Raw genomic sequence first — 27,284 nt, 5'->3', positions numbered from 1 at the left:
GAGGAGGGTTTTTAACAATAAACGATCTTCGTGAGCGGCGTTGGGATCTGCAGCAGCTGCAGTAGTGAAGGAGCAGCTCAGCTAACACACTAGCACTAACAGCTCAACTCGACCATGACCTAATCTGACCGTCCAGCCGCTGTCTTATCCACCCTTTTCACCTGTCCAGGTAAACTGATTCAATGTCACGTCTGGCATGTTATTTTTAGTCAACACAGACAATACTGGCCCTCTGACAGTGGTTGAAGGCAGCCTGCAGTTAGCTAAACCATGACACATACTGGAGCTAATTTGAAGAATGTTGGTAAGGTATTAATAAGATACAGTGCACTTTACATAATACACGTTAGCTCCTATAAGTGGATATTTACATGCTCTTATATGTAATATGTTGGTCGTACATAGATGTTTTAGCTCTGAACTGTGTGGATTGCTCTATGCTGTTTTATAGCTAGGTGACAGGAGAAAGGATGTAGACACAAAAGCCAGTTACATGTCATAATGTTTTGCATTAGCATTTAGCTATTATAATACTCTCAGTATTAGCATAGTATATGTAACATTTCTGTTATAATACAAAAATATTTGTTAATTTGTTAATTTATTTGCACAAAATAAAACAGCAATAGAAAAAACAACAACATTCAAACAAGTAACAGAATTGTGCAGGAGAGGTTAGAAGCCAAAAGAAGGCTTATATGAACACCTCCCCCGAAATGAACAATACACAAAAAAAAAGAACTAAAAAATACAATATAACTGAAATAATAAACTAAAGTAAAAACAATAAAAATGTAATCCACATTACAAATCATCAAATACAAATTGAGTGATATACAGCCTTACATTTTTTCATGAATTACAGTCTTTTTCAGATGCTTTTTAAATAATGATAAAGTAGATGTTGATTGAAGTTCAGGTCGTAGATTATTCCACAGATTTGGTCCACCATATTTCAGAGAATACTGACAGACTGAAGTTCGGCAGCACGCAAGATCAAATATGCTTGAAAATCGTCTCGGAAAGTTGTGAATAACAGAAGACAACATAAAGAAATTGTGAAAAACTTTAGGAAGAATATGAGTTAAGTGAACATATTTGTACATGAAGACACACGTCTGGCAAATGTTCACATCAAAAACTGAGAGAAGATTGAATTTTTTGAAAAGAGGAGCAGATGAGTGGAGTCTCTTAGAAAAACTGATCATTCTTAAAATTTTCTTTTGAATTAAGATTAAGATTATTTGCTGTGTTTTTCATCACTTGAGAGTATTTACATAATTCAGTTGTTGTTTGAAGTCCTCTCAGTCCAGATTTTACCCTGCTTTTAATGGGATTTCCTGAAGAGTTGGTGTGCTTTGCAATAAAATTACATTTTCCAAAATTATATTTCCCTCTGGATGATTTTAGCCACTATACTCCAGGGAATCTGTTGTTTGATGTTGGTAAAACTGCAGTAATAGTCATTGAAGGTTATAAAGCATTCATAAATAAAATGTATTGAAAGTTTATTCACTTGGCAGATCCAGGTAAAGTCATTGGTCAGAATCTGGGGCTTTTGTGTCACACCTTACCTCTTTTGCAATAAAAGCTGAAACCATTTTAAAGATTGTAGTTTAACAAGAATTCAAGGGTCAAAGTGTAATGTGAAGACTTTATGAAAAATCTCTCCTAGACCTGAACAAATATTTTTGTTTAACACTCATGACGCCAGTCTACAAGTGTGGTGGGACTCGTGAGGAAAATTCCAAGATACAATTAGAATAGTTGCCACTGTAGACTGATTGGGCTATTCTGGTTCCCCACGGATGCTAATAAATCAGTAGAGACTGAGTAACTCTGGACTAACTTGTGAAAAACTTACCAGGGCTTACCAAATGTTCCAAATTAATTTGATGAGAAAATATTAACTGAGGTAAAAGTAAAAATGTATCAAAACACTTTCATCCCTGTCCAACTCCGAGTGGGGTAGAGGCAGACACACAGACTGATTCACCATCTTTTCCTCTCAGACCAGATTTAGGCCTGCAGGTTGCCATAGAGACCAGGGGGTCCTGCTGTGTGCCCATCTCTCATGCTTTTGCTGTCAGTGCCAGGTACACAGTATGGAAATCAGTTACACATCTTATTAAAAATTGGTGGAATGTGTCTGCAGTGGGCATTGCATATTTATTTCTTCCTTCACATCTGTACACAGCATGTATATTTCAGCCTTGAACTCTTGCACTAGCCTTGTGCAGTTTTTTGTGGAATCACTGCTCTTTCATATTGTTTTCCATGAGACCAGATTTGATCAAATTTCCTCTTTTTCCAATATCTTTCTTTCTGGATTACATACATAACAGACAGTGGAAGTAACAAGCCCATTAATGCCCATTAATAAGTAACAAGGTGGGAAAAGTAGGAATGATAAACATTTATTGTGTCAATTAATCTTTTACAGTGCAGCCTGAAAGTATTCACGGCATTACACTTTTTTTTTTTTTTTTTTTTACACTTTCTTGTTATAGCCTTGTTCTAAGATGGATAAATTCACTTTTACCTCAAAATTCCACACACAATACCTCGTTATAACAAACTGAAAAAAGATTGTGTGTTGCAAATTTATAAAAAAAAAAAAAAAAAAAAAAAAAAATATATATATATATATATATATATATATATATATATATATATACACACTGAACAAAAATATAAATTCACGACTTTTGTTTTTGCTCCCATTTTTCATGAGCTGAACTGAAAGATCTAAAACTTTTTCTATGTTCACAAAAGGCCTATTTCTCTCAAATATTGTTCATAAATTTGTCTAAATCTGTGTTAGTGAGCACTTCTCCTTTGTCCTTTGCTGAGATAATCCATCCACCTCACAGGTGTGGCATATCAAGATGCTGATTAGACAGCAGGATTATTGCACAGGTGTGACTTAGGCTGGCCACAATAAAAGGCCACTCTAAAATGTGCACTTTTACTGTATTGGGCGGTCCAGGGGGGTCAGAAAACCAGTCAGTATTTGGTGTGACCACCATTTTCCTCGCACAGTCTTCTTCATGAATTCTCTGAAACACCTTTGGAGATGGCTTATGGTAGAGAAATGAACATTCAATTCACAGGCAAAAGCTCTGGTGAAGATTCCTGAAGTCAGCATGACCAGTGCATATTCCCTCAAAACTTGTGACATCTGTGGTATTGTGCTGTGTGATAAAACTGCACATTTTAGAGTGGCTTTTTATTGTGGCCAGCCTAAGGCACACCTGGCAAATCCTGCTGTCTAATTAGCATCTTGATATGCCACACCTGTGAGGTGGATGGATTATCTCAGCAAAGAAGAAGTGTTCACTAACACAAATTTAGACAGATTTGTGAACAATATTTGAGAGAAATAAACCTTGTGTGTACACAGAAAAAGTTTTAGATCTTTCAGTTCAGCTCATGAAAAATGGGAGCAAAAACAAAAGTCGTGCATTTATATTTTTGTTCAGTATATATATGTATATATATATATACACACACACAGTGTGGGGAAGCAAAATTTACAGTGAACATTTAGTTGTTTTTTCTCAGCAGGCACTACGTCAATTGTTTTGAAACCAAACATATATTGATGTCATAATCATACCTAACACTATTATCCATACCTTTTCAGAAACTTTTGCCCATATGAGTAATCAGGAAAGCAAACGTCAAAGAGTGTGTGATTTGCTGAATGCACTCGTCACACCAAAGGAGATTTCAAACATAGTTGGAGTGTCCATAAAGACTGTTTATAATGGAAAGAAGAGAATGACTATGAGCAAAACTATTACCAGAAAGTCTGGAAGATACTATTAAAGAAGAATGGGAGAAGTTGTCACCCAAATATTTGAGGAACACTTGTGAAAGTTTCAGGAAGCGTGTGAAGGCAGTTATTGAGAAAGAAGGAGGACACATACAATAAAAACATTTTCTATTATGTACATTTTCCTTTGGCAAATAAATTCTCATGACTTTCAATAAACTAATTGGTCATACACTGTCTTTCAATCCCTGCCTCAAAATATTGTAAATTTTGCTTCCCCACCCTGTATCTATCTATCTATCTATCTATCTATCTATCTATCTATCTATCTATCTATCTATCTATCTATCTATCTATCTATCTATCTATCTATCTATCTATCTATCTATCTATCTATCTATCTATCTATCTATCTAGATAGATAGATAGATAGATAGATAGATAGATAGATAGATAGATAGATAGATAGATAGATAGATAAAACACATGTACATAAGTATTCACAGTGTTCGTTCAAGACTTTGTTGATGCACCTTTGGCAGCAATTACAGCCTCCAAACAAAGACAAGAAAATGTAAAAAAAAAAAAAATAAATAAAAAATGTGAGTGTCAGAAAAAGAAACAAGGAGGAAAACAATCCACAACCTCATGATGATGTGTTTACTGTTATAGAACAAATGTAATTACCAATTGAAAGCCAAATCAGTTACTGTATGATAAATTTATTGTATTTCCTTCTTGAGAGATAAGGTCCACCATACACCTGAATCATCAATTACTGCACAAATATGAAGTATACAGTCATTTAATGATGTTGTGTAATTCAAAAAAGATGCAGGAGCCAAAATCAGATGTTAAATGGCAGAATTTTGAAATCAACACCTTTAAGTCCACAGGCTGAGTGTAAGTACAGATGGAAAAGTGAAGCCGGTTTTCCAACTCAAGACATAGAGCAGGGCAGTAGAATCACATCCAAGTCACATCTGATTGATCAGTGATTGGTAATTACAGCTGTCAGTCACCTGTTTAACCCTCCTACCTGTCTGAGAACACCTGTGATTAGCCAGAAACCTGCATCATGGGGTAGATTTACAACAGCCTGAATATTCAGGCAAGGAATGGATGCAGAAGCAGGACATTCTCTCAGACCATTTGAGTCACAATATGCTGAAAGGGAATTATGGAACTTTTGCCAACTAACTTTGAAAAACTATCAAGTACTGCAGCATTATATAGGGCCGTTACTGAAGTCCAAATGTGTCATAATATCTATTTAACTAAAGATGTGATAGACAAACCTATATTGAAAGTGATGCAAAATGTTATTGTCAGCAGGAAAACACAAGGTGAAACCACACTACTGTGCCAGCCCGCAAAGATGATGGGAACCAAAAAAATGTGCACAGCAAAAACAAATTACTGTGTTTCTCTTGAGGTATTTATCAGATTTAGAAATATTGCATTCACAGGCTTTTTTACACGAGCAAAACAACAATAGAGACTAAAGGAAATGAGTGAAGATGTTCAGATAGGCCTATATCATGGCAAATATTAGGCCTCTTAACTGGAAATATTAAGTTTTAGGGAAAATAATACCTATATACAATTTGTTCTCACCTAGAGGACTCACCTGTTCACTGCTGCCTTTGACTAAAAGGCTTTTTACTTTTTAAATTTTATATTCTCTTTCGAAACTCTGCACTGCAACTCTTACTTTAATATGTGTATGTTTTAATATTTTTGGATTTTATGTGTTGTTTTCTTACTTGCTGTTTTTAATCACCTTTTACATGTTTCTTTTATAATGTTTTAAATGTGTTTCTTTTTCCCTGTCTTTGTATTTCAATGTCCTGTGTGAAGCACCTTGAATTGCCTTGTTGCTGAAATGTGCTATACAAATAAACTTGCCTTGCCTAGATGTTTTACAGTTGATTGATTTTCATTTCCACATTTATTTTGACATAAGTGCTCAGTTCAGCAGTTAACTGGTTTCTAATAAAGTGAAAAAGGGTGAATGTCAGGATTGCACAAGACAATTTCAGTATCAGAATTTATTTGGGTGGTGGGTGGAGCTGCAACTAATGAAGTTTCTAATGTATTTTTTATATATCTCTATCTATCTCTCTCTCTCTCTCTCTCTCTCTCTCTCTCTCTCTCTCTCTCTCTCTCTCTCTCTCTCTCTCTCTCTCTCTCTCTCTCTCTATATATATATATATATATATATATATATATATATATATATATATACATATATATATATATATATATATATATCATGAAAAGAACTAACTGATATATGGGTTGGACTCCAGCCTTAAGTACCATCAATAGTCAAGTAGCAGCTGGCAGCAATGAAAGTGCAGGGTGCTTCTAGTCTGTACTGTCTGATAAAGAGATAAGGAGCAGCGATTAGCATCTCTCATTATTCATACCATCCCATTTTGGAGAACCTGATCAACCCTTATCTATGTAACCAATACTCACTTTCATGAAATGTTGCCCTGGGATCAGGTACTCACTTTATTTGCTTCTTAAGACAGTCATCACTTTGCATTTCCCTCTTACAGGGTTACCACTTCTGAGAGGGTTTTTGGCCCTGGGGCCCCGCATTAATGGTGAATTATTAACGTGAGTTTGCTCGTTGGGGCTGATGGATGCTGCTCATTACCTGATAGTCCCTGGCCTTGTTTACTTTGACTGACATGTGCCACATGGAGGATGCCAACTCAGAAGTGTTTTCCAAGAAGGGTGTCTTCTGCCTCCTCTTCCACCACAGCTCAGTCTTCCAGTTAGTTGTGGAAGTGTAGAAGAAGCTCCTTGAGTTTTGTTTCTGAGGCAGAGATGACGAAGGACACGCCAGCTGTGGTCAGGCTTCGATATGAAGAGCTGCTGTTCTGTGCTGCCTGTATTTGTAATTGCTGGGGTTTGTGTTTGTGTGTTTGTGTGTGTTTGGAAGGTAGAGTGTGTCGGAGAGGAGGAGGCGGAGGCAGTGGCGGTGGCATGCGTTTGGGCAGCAGCTGGAGGTGGCAGCTCTCCCGGGCCATGCGTCTAGCGCTGCGCTGGTGCCGGCTGTGCCGTCCTCATGGAGGGGCTCGAGGTGTGGGCGCCAAAACTCTGATATACAACAAGTTGTTGGAGCTGTGGAGCTACTCGAAGCTGCTGCTCAAGTCTCTGTACTTCAACAGCCTCAGCAACTCAGACACTCTCCTGGACTGTGTCTTTGAACCTGTCTACTGCATCGTGGACAATGTTACCCGCTGGTTTGGAGTGGTGAGTCCTTTGTCTTTATTCAATTTATTCAAATTATTCATTATTATATACGTATATACACACACATACTCAAACCCGAAATTCTGTATTATGTGATGTCCACAATGATATACTGTATGTTCAGAGGTGTCCAAGGCCAAGTTTCTCTGCAGACTGCCTGATGTTGTTGTTGAGAATCTTTTCTCATGGTGCTGTTTATTGTGATTAGGTTCCCTGTGCCATTGACTGAAAAACATCCCTAAATCAGTAGGTTCCCACCACCATGTTTGACAGTAGGATGGTGTTCTTAGGACTGAAGGTGTCTCCAATTTTACACCAAATTAAAGCTGCATCACCTTTCTGTGTGGAGTTTGCACGTTCTCCCCATGTTTGCGTGGGTTCTCTCTGGGTACACCGGCTTCCTCCCACCATCCAAACACATGCACTGAATGCAGAACATTGCCCGTAGGTGTGAATGTGAGAGGGATGGGTTGTTTGTCTCTATATGTCAGCCCTGCGATGAACTGGTAACTCCTCCAGGGTGTACCCCGCCTCCCCCATAAGTAGCTGGGATAGGCTCCAGCATCCCCCCTGACCCTAGTGAGGATAAAGTGGGTTCAGAAGATGAATGAATGAATGAATGAATGAATGAAAGCTACATCATTGTGGCCAAACAATTTAATATTTCTTTCATCTGACCCTAAACCAGAAGTCTTCTTTGTCCAAAAGAGCATTTGCAAAGGCCAGGCTTGCTTTTGTCTGCTTTATCTGGAGAAGTGGCGTCCCCCTGCTGGAACCCAGCAGAGTCCAGTGTCTGTTGGTCTGTCTGCCACCAGCAGGGCCCAGATTCTCCAGGATGGCCTTGGTGCCTCTTCTTTTTCTCCTCTCTCACTATCCTCCAGGCCAACACAGGTGTCACTTTTGGCTTCCAAACACGTCCTCTGAGATTTTCCATTGTGTGGAACGTCCTGGACTTTTTAATATCACTTTGCACTGTAGCCACTGGAGCTTGAAAACATTTAGGTATGGCCTTATAGCCCGTTCCTGACTTGTGAGTAGCCACAGGTCCTCAGTGTGGTCCTTTGTCTTTGGCTTAACCATGACTGTCCACAAACCAACTGCAGAAAGCTGCGGTTTTTCACCTGCTGAGTTGATTAAAACAGCTTTTCCCAAAGAATCAGAGTAAATAGGATGCTTTAGAACAGCCTGGACTATTTGGAATGGTATGGAGCCTTGGATTTTCCCATTTACTTTGACAGTTTGCAATGGGTATGAATAATTTTCAACATGACACTTTTTGTTTAAATGTAAATAGAAGCTGAGAAATATTGTTTTCCACAATGATGCCTCTTGTACATTGTCTTATTATCTAAAAGCCTGTGTCATCTCTGGTCAAAAGAATTTGCTGGTTGAGGGGTAATAAATAATTTGAGGTTTGACTGTATATGTGTGTGTGTGTGTGTATATATATATATATATATATATATATATATATATGTACACACACACACACACACACATATATATATATATATATATATATATATATATATATATATATATATATATATATATATATACATATATGTGTGTGTGTGTATATAGAGCTTTATATATGTATTTTTTTAGTACTGATGATTTCTTTCCTGCTACTTTCTATTATTATTTACACAGAGCAACTCCAACACACAACAGTCTCCCCTGGGATTAGCCTAATAAAGTATTCAGATTCTTCCTTTTTACTCTCCTCACCCTTGTTCCTCACCTTCCTCTCTTCTTTCAGGTGTTCGTCTGCCTCGTTGTCTTGCTTACGACGTCAGTTTTGGTCATCGTCTACTTGTTCGTCCTACCCACAATCCTTAGCACCTACCCTTTGCACTGGATTAGTTGGCATCTCTGCATTGGACACTGGCTTCTCATCATGGTGGTGTTCCATTACTACAAGGCCACCACCACCTCCGCAGGTCACCCACCCAAGGTAAAGAAAACACTGTTGGTACCTACAAATACATACTGTCCTCAGTACTGTACTTAAACAACATTTGAGCATTAAAGGACCAGATTTACTAAGCAGCGCAATTTATCATGAGGTTACAATCCAGAAAAGCACAGTTGGACTGTCCAGATCTGAGGGTGATCGAGTAATAATGAACACACACCAGTAAATCCATTTCAATACTGACCAAGGTACCATGAACAGTGTAAATTATCACAGTGTAAACTGTACCCAGATGTACAAGTGGAGGATGCTGGGATTGTACTCACAATACAGATGCAGCTTTTATTTGTAAGTGTCGCACATATTTCTCTATCAGTAAGCAGCAACTTGAGAGGCAACAAAAGGAGATTTCAAAAGAATTGGAGGTGTTTGTAACCATTTTCTTAGGTTAAAATTCTTGCAACCTGTTCATAGAGAAAGATAAATACAGGAGAGAGAAAGGCATGTTCTACAGAGGACACTAAAAAAGATGAAATGACGCAATAGCAATAGCTAACATTTATTCTATAAGTTTGGTAGAGTTTTATCAGTTGTAGGAAGGAAACCTCATGCGGCTACAAAACCATGAGCAACGATATGAAATATGAATGCCACTGAGCTGCAGATTTCATGTATTTCATGTATTTTTATGTGAAGAATGTCATGAAACCTTACAAAACATAAGCTGAGTTTATTAATTCTTTGCTTGAGTTCTTGGAGCTGTTTAGAACTGTTCCATGTCTATGAGCACAGCCCTTTTAATGAGGATCAGGTTCAAATGTAGACTGTTTTTGTAACCAATCTGCTCTCATAACACCTCTGATATCAAAGTCAATGCGCACAAGTGGAGAAAAACCTCTGTCTTCGAACCTCTGCTCTGTGTTTTCAGCAGTGACTCCTCCCTGTGCAGCTACCACAGCTTTGTCAGGCACAAAATGGGTTCACACCTGCCTTTTCCTGCATTAAATAAGGATGCAGTCATCAGTAAATTAACTACTGCAATCATTTAAACACTCTCCTCCTACAAATACAAATGCAATAAGACCAGATGAAGAGATAATTGTGTCCACATGTTTCTAGTGCTAACTTTGTGCCACAGCTTTTTAGTAAATCTTGACAGTAGTTTTTTTTTTTTTTTTTTTTTTTCAACAAAAGAGAGGGTGTGTGTGCTATGAAATGTTAGTAAATATCTAAAAATGACAAGATATGCACTTTAAGCAGAAAAAAATAATGTAAAATCATTCATTGCAAAGATCTTATGGAGATTTAATTCTAATAAAATGACATAATAATAAAACTCTTTTTGGATTTTGGGTTGCTGTTTAACTCCTAAATTTAAAATGTTGACCTATGGGAAAATATAACAAACATCTGTTCTCTATTTTTAACATTTTGTAGTCATGAAAATGTCCCTTAGTTGCAGACCTAAATACTGGCTCCCAGCATTATTTAGGTCTGAAAGCTTTACTATTTATTTATTTGAACTTGAAAACAAAAATGAAGAGCTTACATATGTTTGGTAAAATCATTTTACCATTTCTCAGAAATGTTATTTTTATGAGGTGAACAGTGGTTTAGATGTAGTTTTATCTTCACTGTTACAGACTGGAATCAATTCTGATATTTGGTGTTTTTTTTCTCCCTTATTTCAGGATAAAATCCATATTCCCTCAGTGTCCATTTGTAAGAAATGTATCACACCAAAACCACCCAGGACGCACCACTGTAGCATCTGCAACGTGTAAGAACATCACACATTACTCATGCTCCACACATTGTTTTACAGTGAAAGCTGTTTTCTAACTTCTTTCTAACTAATTTCATTTGACAGATGTGTTTTGAAGATGGACCACCACTGTCGTATCCTTCTAACAATATAAAAAAAATGAAAAATGGATTGTGTTTCCTGTGTCCCGTGTTGACCTGAACATGTTTCCAGCCTGGCTGAATAACTGCGTGGGCCATTTCAACCACCGCTACTTCTTCTCTTTCTGCCTCTACATGACGCTGGGCTGCGTCTACTGCAGCATCAGCAGTAGGAACTTGTTTCTGGACGCCTACAGCGCTGTAGAGGTGAGGCCCTGCTGGGGGTAATGTTCTTCTAATGTTTACAGGTAGACTTGTGATTCAGTAGAGTGGATTTCTTAACCGTGATGAGAGAGATTAGCGATGCATCTGGTGAGTTTGGTTGTTTTTTAACTTTAGTTTATGACAATGTAAAGAAAAAAAGTTGTAAACGTTCAGGTCCGTCTCTGTGACTATAGAGCTGCTGACACCTCAACCTGTTACTTACTTCTCAAAACAATCCATTATTTAACACTTAGGTCCTCCTCTGGCATTTTTGTCCATTTTTTCTCAGGGTATTGTCATCAGTTTGTCATCCGTCTGTCCGTCTGTCTTTCCATGTGTATGTGCAAAAACTTTGACATGGACTGAAGGCCGAGGGTTTTCAAGTGCGGGCACATTATGTTTTAATTTGGTGGTTATTTTGGATGTGTTGAACCTTTTGGCATGAAATCTGGCAAGAACTTCTCTTTTTAGTTGTTATATTTTTGAATCCCAATGTCTTTTACATGTGTTTTATACTCCCATGATGCATTTTACCTTCATGGCAAAAATGTACATGCACAAAAAACTGCTATAAAATCACTCCACATCCATTTTTTTGTGCTTTTTTTTTCATAAATCTCTTAAACAACATCAGCTCTGCTTAAAACTACCAAATATTCAAAAAATTTCAGGATTTAAATCCTTTAAATATCAGTTTAATCATTTGAATTATGAATGATTTATTAGGGAAAAAAACACAAAAAATTAAATATTTTCCAAATGATAAATAGTAGGGGGGTGGAATATTGGTGATGATTAGATCCTTGGATAAGATTAGCAACAAAATTGATTTGATTGCATCAGCATTTTTTTTAGTGTCAGATACTCGCTCTGGTTTCCCTCATGGACAAAAATGCCCCCTTGACTTCCATTATAACAACCTTTTTCATCTCACTGCCATTGCAGTATATGACCATGTACTCTCTTTTTTTATACATATATATATATATATATATATATATATATATATATATATATAGATAGATAGATAGATAGATAGATAGATAGATTCAGGCGGGACAGTGCACATTAATGAACATATTTATACATTTCATTTCATAATAAACATGTAAATATGCTGGAGTTAGCGTCAGTGCTAATTTTAATCCACAGTCCCCACTTAATAAACTAGAAAAGCACTCAGAGAGTGCAGACCTCTGCCAGGGCAGATCAGTGCCCCCCCCCATCACCACTAAAATTTAATTATTTCTCATTTGTTCCTTGTGCCAGTATCAACATTTCCTGAAATTTTCATCCAAATCCATCCATAACTTTTTGAGTTATCTTGCACATGGACAGACAGACAAACCAACGCCGGCAAAAACATAACCTCCTTGGTGGAGGTAATAAACAACAGTGATCTGTGCGATACAATGGAATAAGTGCAGTACAGAGCAAGACAGTGTAATACATTACAAAACAGTGCAGTTCAATACACTACAATATGACAAAGTGACATTTGTGCCTACATGTCAAGGACTAAAATAAACATTACTACTTAAAAGACAATGCAGTACAATACATTACGTTACATTGCAATACAGTACAAAATGAGATTTGTGCCTACATGTCAAGGATTAAAATAAACATTCAGCGGTCTCTTTAAAGTGCTAGTGTTCACATGTTTGGTTGTTTCTTAGTCATACTTTAATCTGGCTTTTGAAAGCAGTATACGTGGGGCTCTCCCTGATATCCACTCTAATGTCAGCGTTTCATTTTGTGGTCATATTTGACATTTTTACTGATTACTGATAGAGGGTTAATGTTAGATTTCATCAGGCGGTGTCATTTGTAATTTGTTAGGATATGGATAAGATGTTAAAGATCATCACAGAGGTTCTGATTTTTATGGCCTTGGGGTCTTCCCTTCAAAGCCCATAACCTGTTTACATGTAAAGGCTGGAGTCTGCTGTCTTCAGACAGATATGAATTCAACAGAAAAACCCTGATGCCTCCATCACTCTGGAACAGGGTCAGGCTGGACTCATCAGACCTTTATCCATTGAAACAGTCCAGTCTTTATACTTATATCAAACTGCCGGTTTAAAATGAGAAGGTGATCACTGCATCAGTTAAAGGGTTAAAGAACTGAACTGTTTTTGCCAGGCAGTGTATAATTTAAGACATTTATTATAGATATGACACTTATTTTAGATTAAATATGAATCAGGAAATCACAGGTACAGAAGAGTCACTATATAAGGCAGAGAAATAGAAAGAAAACCCTCCACTATTACCCATCATCCTTGGATAAATACAGCTGGAACTTGAACTGGTGGTGGATCAGAGGTGGTGGTTGCCGACTTGCCTTGAAATAGTTAATGCCAACTTGGTACTTTTATTGCTAGATTTAACAACTTTTCAGACTACTGTAGCAACTTTGTTTTTTCAAAAAGCACCCAGCAACAAATTTAGCCTACTTTTAAAATTGGTTTGGAAACTTTTAGCAACTTGTGTAAAGTGACTCACGCATGAAAACACACATTTTTCCTCTAAATGACACCAAATGATTTCCTGTGTCCCAGTCATATAAACCCACAGTCTGTCTGTAGATGGAAAAGTCAGTGTTTCACACTTATACACTTTATTGGTATATTTAGTGATTTTTTTTCAAACCCCTCTAGAGACTCATTATCAAAAAAGCCACTAGTGACAAATCTGTCCCTTTTTTCTGGTGTTATTGGAGGCTCTGATGTTAAAGCATGCATTGTTGTTTGTCTAAAACAAATCAGTCCCATTGACATTGACAGTTTTCTCTATTGTCTCTTTTTGGTCCATTTAGATTGTTAACGTAGACTGAAAATTAAAAATGTTCCTGTTTTACTGTGACTTGTTGTCATCTCCTAAGTGGACCATAAGGTTAAAAACCAAACCAAACTGGAGAAAATGAAGGAAAAAAATAAACCAATAAATCAATAACTAACCTCAGTAACTGGTCCAGAGTGTCTCTTTTGGGTCACTTTAGCCGATCCCCAAGCCCAGATAAAGGAGGACGGTTGGAACTGGAACATGAAATAAAACTAGAATTGTCAGAGTGTAGTTCATTTGTAGTTCTAAACATATTTAGGCTGTTTTTATTCTCACTTTTTTTTCTCAAACACAATGTTATTCCTCTGTCCTACGTCATTTATTATAATGATATGACCATTTTATATTATGCAAATTAGGTGATGATGTCCTTTAGTAACTTCTAGTGACTTTTAGGACAGACTGGGGTGCCGTTAAGGGAGGTAAACATGATAAATTCATGGTGCCCAGCATTCACGAGGGGCCCATACAGCAGTGGAGTGGGCCCGGAGAGTTAGAGGAATAGTAAAGCGTTTTCAGTTTCACTTTCACTACCCCCCCCCCCTCACTCTGACAATAACAGACCGCTATCTCTTTTTGCATATTTCAGCTGCAGTAGCTTTTCTGTTCATACTGACTTTATAACAGAGTGTATCCACCCAACACTTTCCAGTCATTTGCCACGTATGTACTCTGTAAATACTCAGTAAGAGGAAATGTTACCAGTTGTTGTGGTTTGCTGATGTTTAGCCGGATGAATAATTTGGAAATGTTCTGTGTAACCTCGTCACTGTGTGGGAGGAGCTGTGGTGAAATGTTTAAACGCACCTGCCAGACGGTAGTAAGTGACTGTAATTCCAGCTCAGATGGCAAATGAAGAGCGAAACAGGAGACATGAAAGGGATCTTTTTTTCCCTCTCTGATCTTACAATTACCACTGAACCATGAAGGTCTTGCATGTCAGAGGTGTGTGTGAGCCAGATGGTAAACAAAGATCACAGTATTTCCCAAGAAACAGGATCCAGCACAAAGGGCTTGTTTTTTTGGATTACTTCAGTGAAGACGTCTATGTGGACCAACTGGGTTCTGTCATTATTTATCACTTTCACTCAATATTCATTCAGTAACCATGTTAACCACATTTTTTAATGCTTTTTTTTTATACCATTGAAGCTACAATAAAAAATAAACAAACAAAAAAACCAGAAGTCGACCCAAAGTGGATTCTTAAAAGCTGATACATTCATAGATTAAAGAGGAAAAAAACTGAGCCAAATAACCATCCCAGATCACAGTCCTCCACATGCATTTCAACACCGTTGGAAGTGTGCTATTGTGGACTTTATCAGTCTGGAGATAATGGATGAACTGAACCTCCAAGTCAGAGTAATAAATGGGTAAATGAATGAATCAATCAGGATATAAAACTGGAAGGGAAAATAAAATTAACCTTAAAAAAAAAAACATTATTACTTTCCTTCAAAATCAGTCATTTAGAAGGCGTTAGGGCTTCAGCATTTTTTTTTATTTATTTTTTTTTTGGAAACATTTTGTCAGCATGTTTTACTTTATTTAATCAGAGTTATTCTTTGTCCATTTCTGGCATATGTCTAAAAAAAATTGTAGTATGTGTATTTCTTGTGTGCTGTTGAAATCTGGATCAATTTTCTGGACATTTTACAAAATATCCTGTTTAGATATGTTTATTGAATTTCAAAATACAGAATACACACAGGTACTCACACACACATACACACAAACAAAACCCACTTAACCCTCCCAAACCCCTTGCTGTCACCAGATCTGTGTGCATATACAATATGGCACTGTAGATATAAATAATTACAGATCAGAGTGTTACATAGATACATTCATCTTCACTTGTTAAGGGCCATATACATGAATTGTAGGATTGTTAAAAAAAGGTTAAGAAAGACTTGCACACTTTATGAAACTTATGCTCAGATTCACGTAATGTATATCAGACTTTTTTGAGTTTAAGATTGGAGATCACTTCTCTGACCCAATGTCCAACAGAAGGTGGGGCAGGTTCCTTCCACCTTGAAAGAATAAGGCGGTGTGCCAAAAGAGTACTAAAGGCAATCATCTTGTGTCCACCTGCAGGTATCTGCGGCCTTCCAGGAACGATGCCAAACAATTTTGTAAAAGGGTCAAGGGTCAAGGGTGATCCTAACTCCTCGTACAGTAGTGAGTGCTTCAAAAATACTCCTCCAGTAATGTTCAAGACTGGACCAGAACATGTGTAACAGTGTCACCTTACTGGTTTTACATTTATCACAGGTAGAATCAGTTTGGGGAAACATTTTAGCCAGTTTGGACTTTGATATGTGTGCCTGATGTACAGTCTTAAACTGAATTAGAGAATGACGTGCACACATAGGGGAACAATGGATCTGCTTCAAAACCTCAGTCCATACATCTTGGCTAATTGTCACCTTACAAAATATCAGTGTCAGGTAGGGATGTAACGATATGAAAATTTCATATCATGGTTATTGTGACCAAAATTATCACGGTGATCATTATTATTGTGGTATTGTTGAAATTGTGCTCAAAATGTTCAAAAAGTACTAATACACACACTGAAATAATTTAACCAAGTTGTAGTTAAATAAATAAATAAATAAAATAAAATAATAGGCACAATGCACTCTCTGTTGGCAGAAACATTCAAATATTAACATGTAAACATACAAACATACAACAACATACAAATGTCCATTAAAGATGACACCTTATGGACACTGTTTGACCATTTTCCAGATCAAGTTTGAGTTGTTCTAGTTTCTTTTTCATAGATAGATAGATAGATAGATAGAATACAAACAAGTTGTATTTAAAACTAAAAACAAAATAACTGGCACAATGTACCTTCTGTTGCAGAAACATTCAAATATTAACCCTTAGTGGTCTGAGCCTATTTTGTCCGTTTTTCAGTCCTTTTGATTTTGCCTTTATATACTATATAAACAAATGTTTACGATACCCATGTTTGGGATCTGTTTTTTCAGCACAACTTCATCTATATCATCTGTCTATTATTTTTTTCACTTTAACTTACTATAAAAACATAAAAGGACAAAAAAACACAAAAATATATAAAATCAGATTTGATTTGAAAAATGTATATAATTTATTGCATAAATAACACACAGATGTTTAATGAACTTTTTCAAAGACTTTAAAAGTGAATATTGGTTCCAAATATTAGGAATATAAAATCAAAATTGTAATAAATTAAAACTATACTCAAACATTTGACATAAAAGCAGATCTTTACATAGGGTTTTTCCCCTAAAAGTGCAGTAATCAAACACAATTATCATGAAAATTAGAATCTAAACAGTAATACTAACCGTCTGCAATTTTACCGTGGTTTATCATTATACCGGTAATCGTTACGTCCCTAGTGTCAGGTAACGCTGCTGTGACTGAATGAGAATATAGATGGAAAATGGACAGTTGAAAAACTAGAAAAGCACTCGGAGAGCGCAGACTTCCTCCAAGGCAGATGGCCCACCCACCCCCAACACCAGAATTGAATCATTTCTTCCTTGTGCCAGTATCAACGTTTCCTGAAAATTTCATGAAAATCCATCCATAACTTTTTGAGTAATCTTGCTAACAGACAAACAGACAGACAGACAAACAGACAGACAGACAGACAGACAGATAGACAGACAGACAGACAGACAAACCCCCGATGAAAACATAACCTAATAATAATAATAATAATAATAGTTCAAAGGTTGAAAATCCCTTCCACCCATAAGTATTTCTCTGTTTAGTTCCACATATACTGATGAATTACTTTTCCCAAACCTTGGGTTGGGACCCAGTTTTTAATCTTCTGACCGATAATATGATAAGAGGGTTCATTTTCCTACAGAAAACAGATGAAAGAGGTTAGAAATGTTCACTTTAACTACTGAAAGGTGTAATGTGGTTAAAATGATGTAAAAATGTATCCGGATGAATATGATGTGACAATATGATGTTTAAGATGTATTCATTCATTCATTTTGCCAGAGTTGTGGGGGTGCTGGAGCCCATTCCAGCTAATAATAGACTTTCAAACATTGTATTTTGATGGTAGAAGACTTGGTAAAAATGTAGATCCATAATAATTCATGGCATTTTGTAAGTTTAGATTCCAGTCAGACACCAGTTTTCTCTTTTGGATCTCGAGCTGAAGAAGTTTGGGAATCACTGACTCAGATGTTCCGTTCAGCTGTATCCTGTTTCTAGTCTTTAATCTTTTTCTGTTCTCTCCTGAATTTATTGGCATTACTGATACAAAAGGAAAACCACTGGGCAAACTGTTGAGACATATATGAAGTGATTTGAGTGTGTTCAGAGTGTGACAAAAGTATGTGGACATACTGAATTCAGGTGTTTCTTTTCTAACAGGGGTCTGGGATACAAAACAAAAAATAATTAATGGCATAATATGGTTTCATATTGGGATAAATATCATATTGATTATTTACATTGATGTTTCTATGTCCAATCATCATGAACAGGACATCTTACAGCTGTAGACATGATGTGTCTCAATATTTATGTCCTTGTAGTTTAGAAATATCAATATTTACTTAAAGTTTAATGGGAGATTTTTCTTCCTCAGTGAGATGTGAAGAAAGTAGATGGTTAGTTGTGGTAGAAAATTATTATTTACAGTCAGAGAATGAAAATATTTTAGAAATTTAGAGGAAGGACATTTAAAATCATAGTCATGGATAAAAAAAGCAAAATCAATGTTGAGAGAAGTTAAGTACAAATCATCTCAGAGGCATTTGGAAACAAAGCTAACTATTTAAACCAAACTAACCAATGCAATGATATTTATCCCAATATAAAACTATATTATGACATTTATCATTTATTATTTTGTATCCCAGACCCCTGTTAGAAAAGAAACACCTGAATTCAATGTGTCCACATACTTTTGTCCATATATGGATGAGTTAGATGGTTATACTATGAGGCTAACGATATATGCAACAGTCTGTTGAAATGCAGACTGAAAAGTGGCTTCTGTTGAACCTGATTCTTCTTAACAATTAGGGAAAAACTGTGACAGAGTTAACTAGGGCTGTAAGAAAATATCGGTCCTGCAATATATCGCGATATTTCATTTCACAATACTGTATCGATATTAAAAAGTACTGTATTGATATTTTTAGGTATTTATTCAAATGCAGATATTGTGGAGGTTCATTTTTGTTTTTTGTTTTTCTTTGTCATCTGTATTTTATTTATCATTATTTAACACTCTTTTATTAAATAATGTTAGTTCCTTTGTTGGGATTGCACAAAAATAATGTTATGATGTTAGTTCTGAACTAATAAAATATGAACATTTGAACAAGATCTTAAACTGTAATGTCTGTAAAACATTATTTAAGTTTGACCAGAGGAAAATTTTGGGATATAGCATTAGATCCTGTTCTGATCAAATAAAAATGTCTTTAGTATTTGTGCAGATTTCTGGTGTAATTCAATTATTCAAGGAAATAATCATTTTAAAAAAAGAAAGACACAAAAAAATGGCCTTTTTAACAGTATCATGATATATCGTGATATATCGTATTGTGATTCCCAGTATTGTGATTTGTATCGTATCGCCAGATTCTTACTAATACACACCTCTAGAGTTAACATGTCCCCAGAAAAACAGATCAAACCTGAAGCTGAGTCTGAAGGAAACCCTCTTCACCTGTGTGTTTGTGTCATCAGAGTTACTATCAGACATCTCCTCCAGAATACACCTTCAGAGAGACCACAGCTCACAAGAGCATCATCTTCCTGTGGGTGCTGACCAGGTGAGCAGCTCTTTGCTTTTCGTGCTCAGGTTTCAGGGGTTCGTAGTCACTCGGAGCAGACGCCTCACACTGTCATTCCTCTCTGATCTCCGCAGCTCGGTGGCGGTGGCGCTGGGAGGCCTCACCCTGTGGCATGGCGTCCTCATCAGCAGAGGAGAGACCAGCGTCGAGCGCCACATCAATCGAAAAGAGACCAAAAGACTGAAAGAGAAGGGCAAGGTATGGAAGGTGGAGCAGGACAGGTGTATGTACTAGAGTGTGTCTGGTGTGTAGAATTTTGAGCTAAAAAAATTAATTTGATCTTTTTTGGAACAAGGCTGTAACACAAGAAAATATATTAAAAAAAAAAAAAAGTGCTGTGAATAGAGCTGCAGCTATTGATTATTACTCCACCTTCTGAAGGGGAGGCAAGGGGTATTGTTTTTGGTTCGGTTTGTTTGTTTGTTTGTTAACTCTAGCAGCAAAACTATTGGTTGAATTCATACCAAATCTGGTTTATAAATTGCCAGTGACCCAGAACAAATGTGATTACATTTTGGGAAAAGTAGGTCAAAGTTCCAATTTTTTATGAATTTGTAAAATCTTTTTTTCTCCCATTTACTTGTAATGGGTGACATTTCAAATGTCTATAAAACATCAATTTTGTTTAAATTTGCTTCAAACTTGTCACATATATAGAGGCAATTGATATGCTGTCATCAGCACACACACAGACATGACGACATCAGCTGGATCGATGACAAAATAAGCTACAATACATGCGAGGGGTGGGGTTTGGTGTGCCTGGCACCATTTGTTTTTGTAATCGATTAATATATCGATTGTTTTCTTTGATTTGATTAGATTAAATGATTATTTGAATAGGCAAAAATAGTAAAAATGCGAAACAGACATGTCTGAAAATGACAAACAACTTGTCCTTTATTCCAGAACCAGCTGAAACTACTACTACAAAAAGTATAAAAGTGAAAGGATACAGAAAAAATATATCTATATAGAAATAACAACAACTAGAAAAGCCCTCAGAGAGCGCAGACCTCCGCACAGGTAGATCAGTTCCCCCTCGATCACCACCAAAATTTAATTATTTTTTTCCCTTGTGCCAGTCTCAACATTTCCTGAAAATTTCATCAAAATCCATCCATAACTTTTTGATTTATCTTACTAACAAACAAAAAACCAAACAAACAGACAAACCCCGATCTAAACATAACCTCCTTGGCAGAGGTAATAACAGTATAAAAGTATATATAAGAATATCTAAATATCTGTAAAGCACTTTGGGCACCATTAAGGTGTAGAAAATGCACTATATAAGTTCAGTCCAAAAATATCTACAGTTAGAAACAACAACAAACCAGTCCAATAACATCTACAAACAATGTCAGTGCAGCCTTCGACACATTTGGATCCAACTTATACCAACTGAACTAACATCCAGCTGAAACAAACCGACTCCTTTTTGTAAAGTTCGTGTGAAAGCTTCAAAGTTTATTGCATCTGATAAGCATCTGTGTGAAACACAACAGTGGAATCAATGTTTAACAGCAGCAAAATTTAAGAAAAGCTTTGATTCGGGAAAATGTAATCACATCATTTAAAACATTTTAAAAATAATTTTGATTCAAGTTGTTTAATCACATAATCATTTCAGCTCTACTGTATATGTCACATCTTCAGTCAGTCGTTTTCCTCAGGTTGATTGTTGGTTTTGCTCTCATCTAGGTGTTCAGGAATCCATATCACCACGGTAAAATGAACAACTGGAAGTTACTGTTTGGTGTGGAGAAAAGGAGGTGAGTTCAGCCACACCCACTCCCACCCTCAGGCATCTCATTCGCTCATCACAAACTTTGGAGCTGTCATTATTTGTAGGTTATTATGTTATTATTTTACTGGTCTGACCCACTTGAGATCATAGTGGAATGAATGTGGAACCTGAACTGAAATGAGTTTGGCAGCCTTGGTCTAGAACAGGGCTGTCCAAGTCGTATTAGTTCATCCTCCCAGTATGATCTGAAGTGGGTCAGAACAGTAAAATAATAACATAATAATATATAAATAATGACAACTCCAAACTTTCCAATGTGTTTTATCACAAAAAAGTAACATAACATTATGGAAATGTTTACATCTATAAACTGTCCTTTAAAAAATGTGAATAACATGAACAACCATGAAAAAACTGTAATTTATGACAGGGTTTCTGCAGGTCATTAAAAAGCATTAAAAGGCATTAAATAGATTTCATGCAAATTAAGGCCTTGAATGGTATTAAAAAAGCATTAAATTAGATGTCAAAGGCATTAAAACATTAAATACACTTGATGGGAGAAAAAGTTTTGTTATTCATGATTTATTTTGATTATATAAACGTTTAATAATTTGATCGGCAGTATAGTGTGATGATTGACAGGTGGAACCCTTGAACTGTCTATTGTTTATGACCGATACACGAAGTCACAACACCAGAAGCTTGGAATACAATGTGCCATGAGCGTTCTCATGCTGTGGTGAAAGAGTGGAGGGAATATTAGCAAATGTTGGAAAAATGAAAGTTTCAGTAGAAGTGATTGGAGGAGGAGCTATTCAGAACCTGGTTAAAGCCTGTTGACGGAAAACCATTATAAAACTATAAACAAAACTGTATCTGCAGTTGGACATGGGCATTAAATGTGTTTAAAGTGGCATTAAAAAGCCTTAAATTAATGTGTTGTTAGTATAATATTATATTAACTCTTAATCAACCCTGAGTGTTGTAAAGAGGAGTTAATAACATTATTTATCTTGCTGTTTTGTTTTGGTTTTTTTTTTGGGGGGGGGGTTGTTTTTTTTGGTTTGTTTTAGTTTTTTTCATCTTTTTGGGGGGGGGTTAATTGGTTTTGTAGGTTTGTTGTATAATTTGTTTGTATATATTGTGTCTGTGTGGTTCCTTGTGTGTAAGCGCATGTTTTTGTAAATGTATAATTTGAAATAATAAAAAAAAAAGCAAAAAAAAGCGTTAAATTAGATTTGCTGATACCTGCAGAAACCCTGTATTAAGAAAAATAAGTGCAATTTGAACAATATTCTGCCTCAGTTTATCATTTCCACATGTGCATTAAAACATACAGATCACAGTGGATCTACAGGGTGGGGAAGCAAAATTTACAATGAACATTTAGTTGTTTTTTCTCAGCAGGCACTACGTCAATTGTTTTGAAACCAAACATATACTGATGTCATAATCATACCTAACACTATTATCCATACCTTTTCAGAAACTTTTGCCCATATGAGTAATCAGGAAAGCAAACGTCAAAGAGTGTGTGATTTGCTGAATGCACTCGTCACACCAAAGGAGATTTCAAAAATAGTTGGAGTGTCCATAAAGACTGTTTATAATGGAAAGAAGAGAATGACTATGAGCAAAACTATTACCAGAAAGTCTGGAAGTGGAGGAAGCAACAAAAAACGTACCAAAGCTTTTATTAAAGCTCTCAAATCCAAAATCCCAAAGGATCCAACCAAATCCATGAGAAAAATGGCAAATGAACTTGAGGTAGACAACAAGAGCGTTAGAAATGCAGTAAACTATGATTTGAAGATTTAAATTCTCATGACTTTCAATAAACTAATTGGTCATACACCGTCTTTCAATCCCTGCCTCAACATATTGTAAATTTTGCTTCCCCACCCTGTACAATTACACAAAACATTTAGTAACAGACAGAATATTGGTAAAATTACACTTAGTTCTCTTAGGACATTCCAGGTTGTTCATATTTTTGGTGAAAATTACATTTTCATGTAATTTCACTGTTTTTTACACTAAAACAAAGAGGAAAAATTTGGACTTGTCGTTATTTGTAGGTTATTATGATAGTATTTTACTGATCTGACCCACTTGAGCCCAAAGTAGAGCTTTATTTTGCTCCTAATGTGAAATGATTGACTGAGTGTAATTTTTGCATTTTACACATTCATCCCACGGGCTGGACTGGACCGTTTGGTGGGCCGTATGTTTGACAGCCCTGGTCTAGAATAACACTGGGTTACAAAAAACTGTTTTTTGCAGGTTGTCTAGGTTTTTTCAACTGAATTAGGACTGTTTTGCACCGCTAAATCCAAAAATGACATCTGTTTTTCTCAATCAGGTCAGGTTTTTTTGCTCATTTGATTTTGAAAAATTTGATCTTCTCACAAAATATAATAATTAATACCAAAATAAGATTGGTAAGCACACTTTATGAAACTTGTGACTTGATTCCTGTTAGGTACAATGGTGTATTCACCGCAGATGTAGCAGAATACGTCAGGCTTATTTTTGCAAGATCTTCTAGTCGAAGCCATTTCATTCACCTGTAATATTAAAAAAAACATTAATCATAAATTGGCAAAAGTAAAATCTTCAGAACTCGTTTATTGCAAGAAATATGAAAGAATTTTGTAGCATAGTTCAGAAAGTTGACCTGATTGAGCAAAATGAATGTGATTTTTGGATTCAGCACACCAAAATGATCCTAAATCAGCTCAAAAAACTTAAACAATAAATTTGTTGTTGACCAGTGTTATTTTCTTCGATTTATTTCGATTAAATGATCATTTGAACAGACCAGGGGTGGGCAGCCTGTGGCTTCGGGGCCACATATGGCTCATTAGTCTCTCTCTATTTTTCTCCTCTGGTCAAAAAACATAAGGAACATTTTGAAATGAACTGAATGAGTCATTACTTTTTAACATTTTTATAGGCCTAAATCTATTCTAAATTTGTCCATCTGCAAAAATGCGCAGGCTTTAAGCAGAAGAAAATTATTTTGACAGCATAAAAACCAAAATGGATCATTTTCTTGCCAAATTCAATACAAGATGCTCAATTCGCATTTGTTCGTAGTTTGTAAGCTACTGTATATACACGAAAGATGAGCTTTTTCTCCATTACATAATGTAAGTATGTTTTGGAAATAGTGTCCATCATTAAAAAAATGGAACAAATCTTGAATGTTTTATTTCTTGTCGCTGTATAATTTCATAAATGCACCAGACATTGCAATATTGTAATGAAAATACAACATTAGATAGCAAACTAATCACAAATAGGCTACAGCAGAGCAGCCACTTCATGGTAAAATGTAGATGGGCTTAAATATTTTTTTCACGGCTCCAGTCAGATCAGTGTGTGTCAGTCCAGGGGTGTCAAACTCAGATCCTCAATTGCCAGTATCCTGCATGTTTTAGATGTTTTCCTCTTCCAACACACCTGATTCAAATGATAAGCCTATCATCCAACTCTGCAGAAGCCCGATAACGACCGTCAGGTGTGCTGGAAGAGGGAAACATCTAAAACATGCAGGATACTGGCCCCCGAGGACCGGAGTTTGACACCTGTGTTGTAGTCGAAGCCATTTCATTCACCTGTAATATTAAAAAAAACATTAATCATAAATTGGCAAAAGTAAAATCTTCACAACTCATTTATTGCAAGAAATATGAAAGAATTTTGTATCATATGATGTGAAAATGCCCATAAATGTAAGCAAAAATGTTCAAAAGCCAATATGTAGCATAGTTCAGAAAGTTGACCTGATTGAGCAAAATGAATGTGATTTTTGGATTCAGCACCAAAATTATCCTAAATCAGCTCCAAAAACTTCAACAATAAATTTGTTGTTGACCAGTGTAATAAAACAGTGAAGGGATGATAAAAGGAGTGTCTGTGCTCCGTGTTGCTGACATCACTGCTGTTCATCCATAAACATGACTCAGGTCGACTAAGCCTTTCCAGCTGTGACATCCTCTGTTGTCATTGTCGTCCTCAGTCACTGGTTCACGCGGGTCCTGTTGCCGTCCACCCACCTGCCCAACGGAGACGGCATCATGTGGGAGTGCACCTTCACCAGGAGAGACCCCATGGCCATCTGAGCCCGCCCCCCTGTCAGCCTCAGCCAATCAAAAGCAGACTCTGAAGCATTTCCACTCATGTGTCTGTGTTGTGGGTACTGAAACCCCCTCCATCTGTCTGCATCACCAACAACAAAAGAAAAAAACGACATAATGTTTTTGCACAAGTGTGAAACTTGATGGAAATAATCAGTAGTGATTGTTTACAAAGCCTCCTTCATCCACTTCAGTGCAACCTCGTCAACACAAAGGACTGAGACGGTGACCGGGTTCTATTTATAAACGGTGCTGCTGGGTGGCATCACATCACACCAGATATGACGCATCATCTGGATGGTTTTTAGTCTTATTTACATGTCGTGTATTGTTTCATAATCAGATACTCACATTTCTTACATATGTGACTTGAGAAATTCATCTCCCGTGTTAAGGCGAAGAAGAAAATCAAGTGTTTTTCGCCCTCAAATTTGTGTCTTAAAACACTGACACGTACACTGCTGTGCCTTGATACACACTACTGATGAGCCTTTGACTAGACGAGCGATACAAGGCACTGTGACGTACCATCCACCTTTTTCACCCCCAAGTGTTTATATGAGTGATGAGTTCAATCTGTAGTTGCCATAGAAACATGATGTAAAGCTGTGATATCATCTGTGACCAAGAGGAGCTGTGCTCCAGTTTGAAATGTATGGCTTTTTAATAAAACCTGTGTTTGATATCTCCTTTTACAGCTCCGGTTTGTTCAAGTTAGGAGGAGGTCGTTGCAGAAATCGAATGTAATTTTCAGAATTCTGTTTTTAGTTTATAATCACACAAAAATGAGGCTCGTCTTTGTTCATCTTTATGTGACAAGGTCGGTTTTCTGGATGAATTGGTCATAAAATGTGATCTGATCTGGATCACAGTCATAAATACAAACACAATGTTCTTAACCTGAATAAAACCTCTAGTTCGAGGGTGTCAAACTCATCTTCTTCCGGGGTCCACATTCAGCCCAATTTAATCTGAAGTGGGCCGGACCAGTCAAATAATGGCACGATAGCCAATAAATAATGACAACTTCAAATGGTTTTAGTGCAAAAAATGACTTTAAATTATGCCAAGATTTACATTTACAAACTATCCAAACAAAAAGGATGTGAATAACCTGAAAAAAATGAAATTTGTAAAGAAATATAAGTACAATTTTATCAATATTCTACTTCGACTTATCATTTATATTCATATACATGTGCATTACAGGTCAGATCTACGAAGGCTCAAAACATTTAGTAACAGGCAATTGTGAAAATTGCACTTAATTTACTTCAGACATTTCAGGTTCACATTTTATTGTTACAGGATAGTTTGTTAACGTAAACATTTTCATAATTTAATGTTTGTTTCAAAATTGGTGTTGTCATTATTTATAGGTTATGATATTATTTTGCAGTTTGATGCCCTAACTTGCACTTTGCAAATTCATCCTGCGGGTCAGATTGGAACCTTTGGTGGGCCGGTTTTGGCCCCGGGCCGCATGTTTGACACCTGTGCTCTAGTTTATTAACCCTTGAAGACCCAAACAGCTGTTGACCACTAAAGTAATCTACAATCTACAACAAACTTATGAAAACATTCAACTTATCAATATGTTAAAATAACAGAGGTAAAATAA

At 36.4% G+C, this 27,284-nt stretch overlaps 1 protein-coding gene across 3 annotated transcripts; it reads left to right on the top strand.

Moving 5' to 3' along the window:
* On the top strand, positions 1-26,352 carry zdhhc16b (zDHHC palmitoyltransferase 16b). 3 transcript variants are annotated; one of them, XM_030121624.1, is made up of 10 exons: positions 4-169; positions 6,739-7,048; positions 8,811-9,005; positions 10,658-10,746; positions 10,837-10,865; positions 10,945-11,078; positions 19,662-19,747; positions 19,843-19,966; positions 21,473-21,543; positions 25,546-26,352. In XM_030121624.1, exons 2-10 carry the CDS (start codon positions 6,779-6,781, stop codon positions 25,646-25,648), a joined length of 1,101 nt encoding a protein of 366 aa, XP_029977484.1. In that variant the 5' UTR covers positions 4-169; positions 6,739-6,778; the 3' UTR covers positions 25,649-26,352. The 3 variants fall into 3 exon arrangements, with proteins under 3 accessions (XP_029977485.1, XP_029977484.1, XP_029977483.1); XM_030121623.1 differs by having other exon boundaries at positions 6,735-7,048; XM_030121625.1 differs by lacking the exon at positions 25,546-26,352 and having other exon boundaries at positions 1-169; positions 6,735-7,048; positions 21,473-21,547.
* Positions 26,353-27,284: the final 932 nt, after the last annotated feature.

Source organism: Sphaeramia orbicularis, chromosome 19 (genome assembly GCF_902148855.1).
Source record: "Sphaeramia orbicularis chromosome 19, fSphaOr1.1, whole genome shotgun sequence".
NCBI lineage: Eukaryota > Metazoa > Chordata > Actinopteri > Kurtiformes > Apogonidae > Sphaeramia > Sphaeramia orbicularis.
This window is presented reverse-complemented; position numbering and strand designations above follow the sequence as displayed.

Excerpts from the sequence above, each read along its gene's own strand:
- zdhhc16b (XM_030121624.1), top strand. The coding sequence starts at position 6,779 with ATGCGTTTGGGCAGCAGCTGGAGGTGGCAGCTCTCCCGGGCCATGCGT. Across the intron at positions 7,049-8,810 it reads TTACCCGCTGGTTTGGAGTG|GTGTTCGTCTGCCTCGTTGT; the intron begins GTGAGTCCTTTG and ends CTCTTCTTTCAG. Across the intron at positions 19,967-21,472 it reads GACTGAAAGAGAAGGGCAAG|GTGTTCAGGAATCCATATCA; the intron begins GTATGGAAGGTG and ends GCTCTCATCTAG.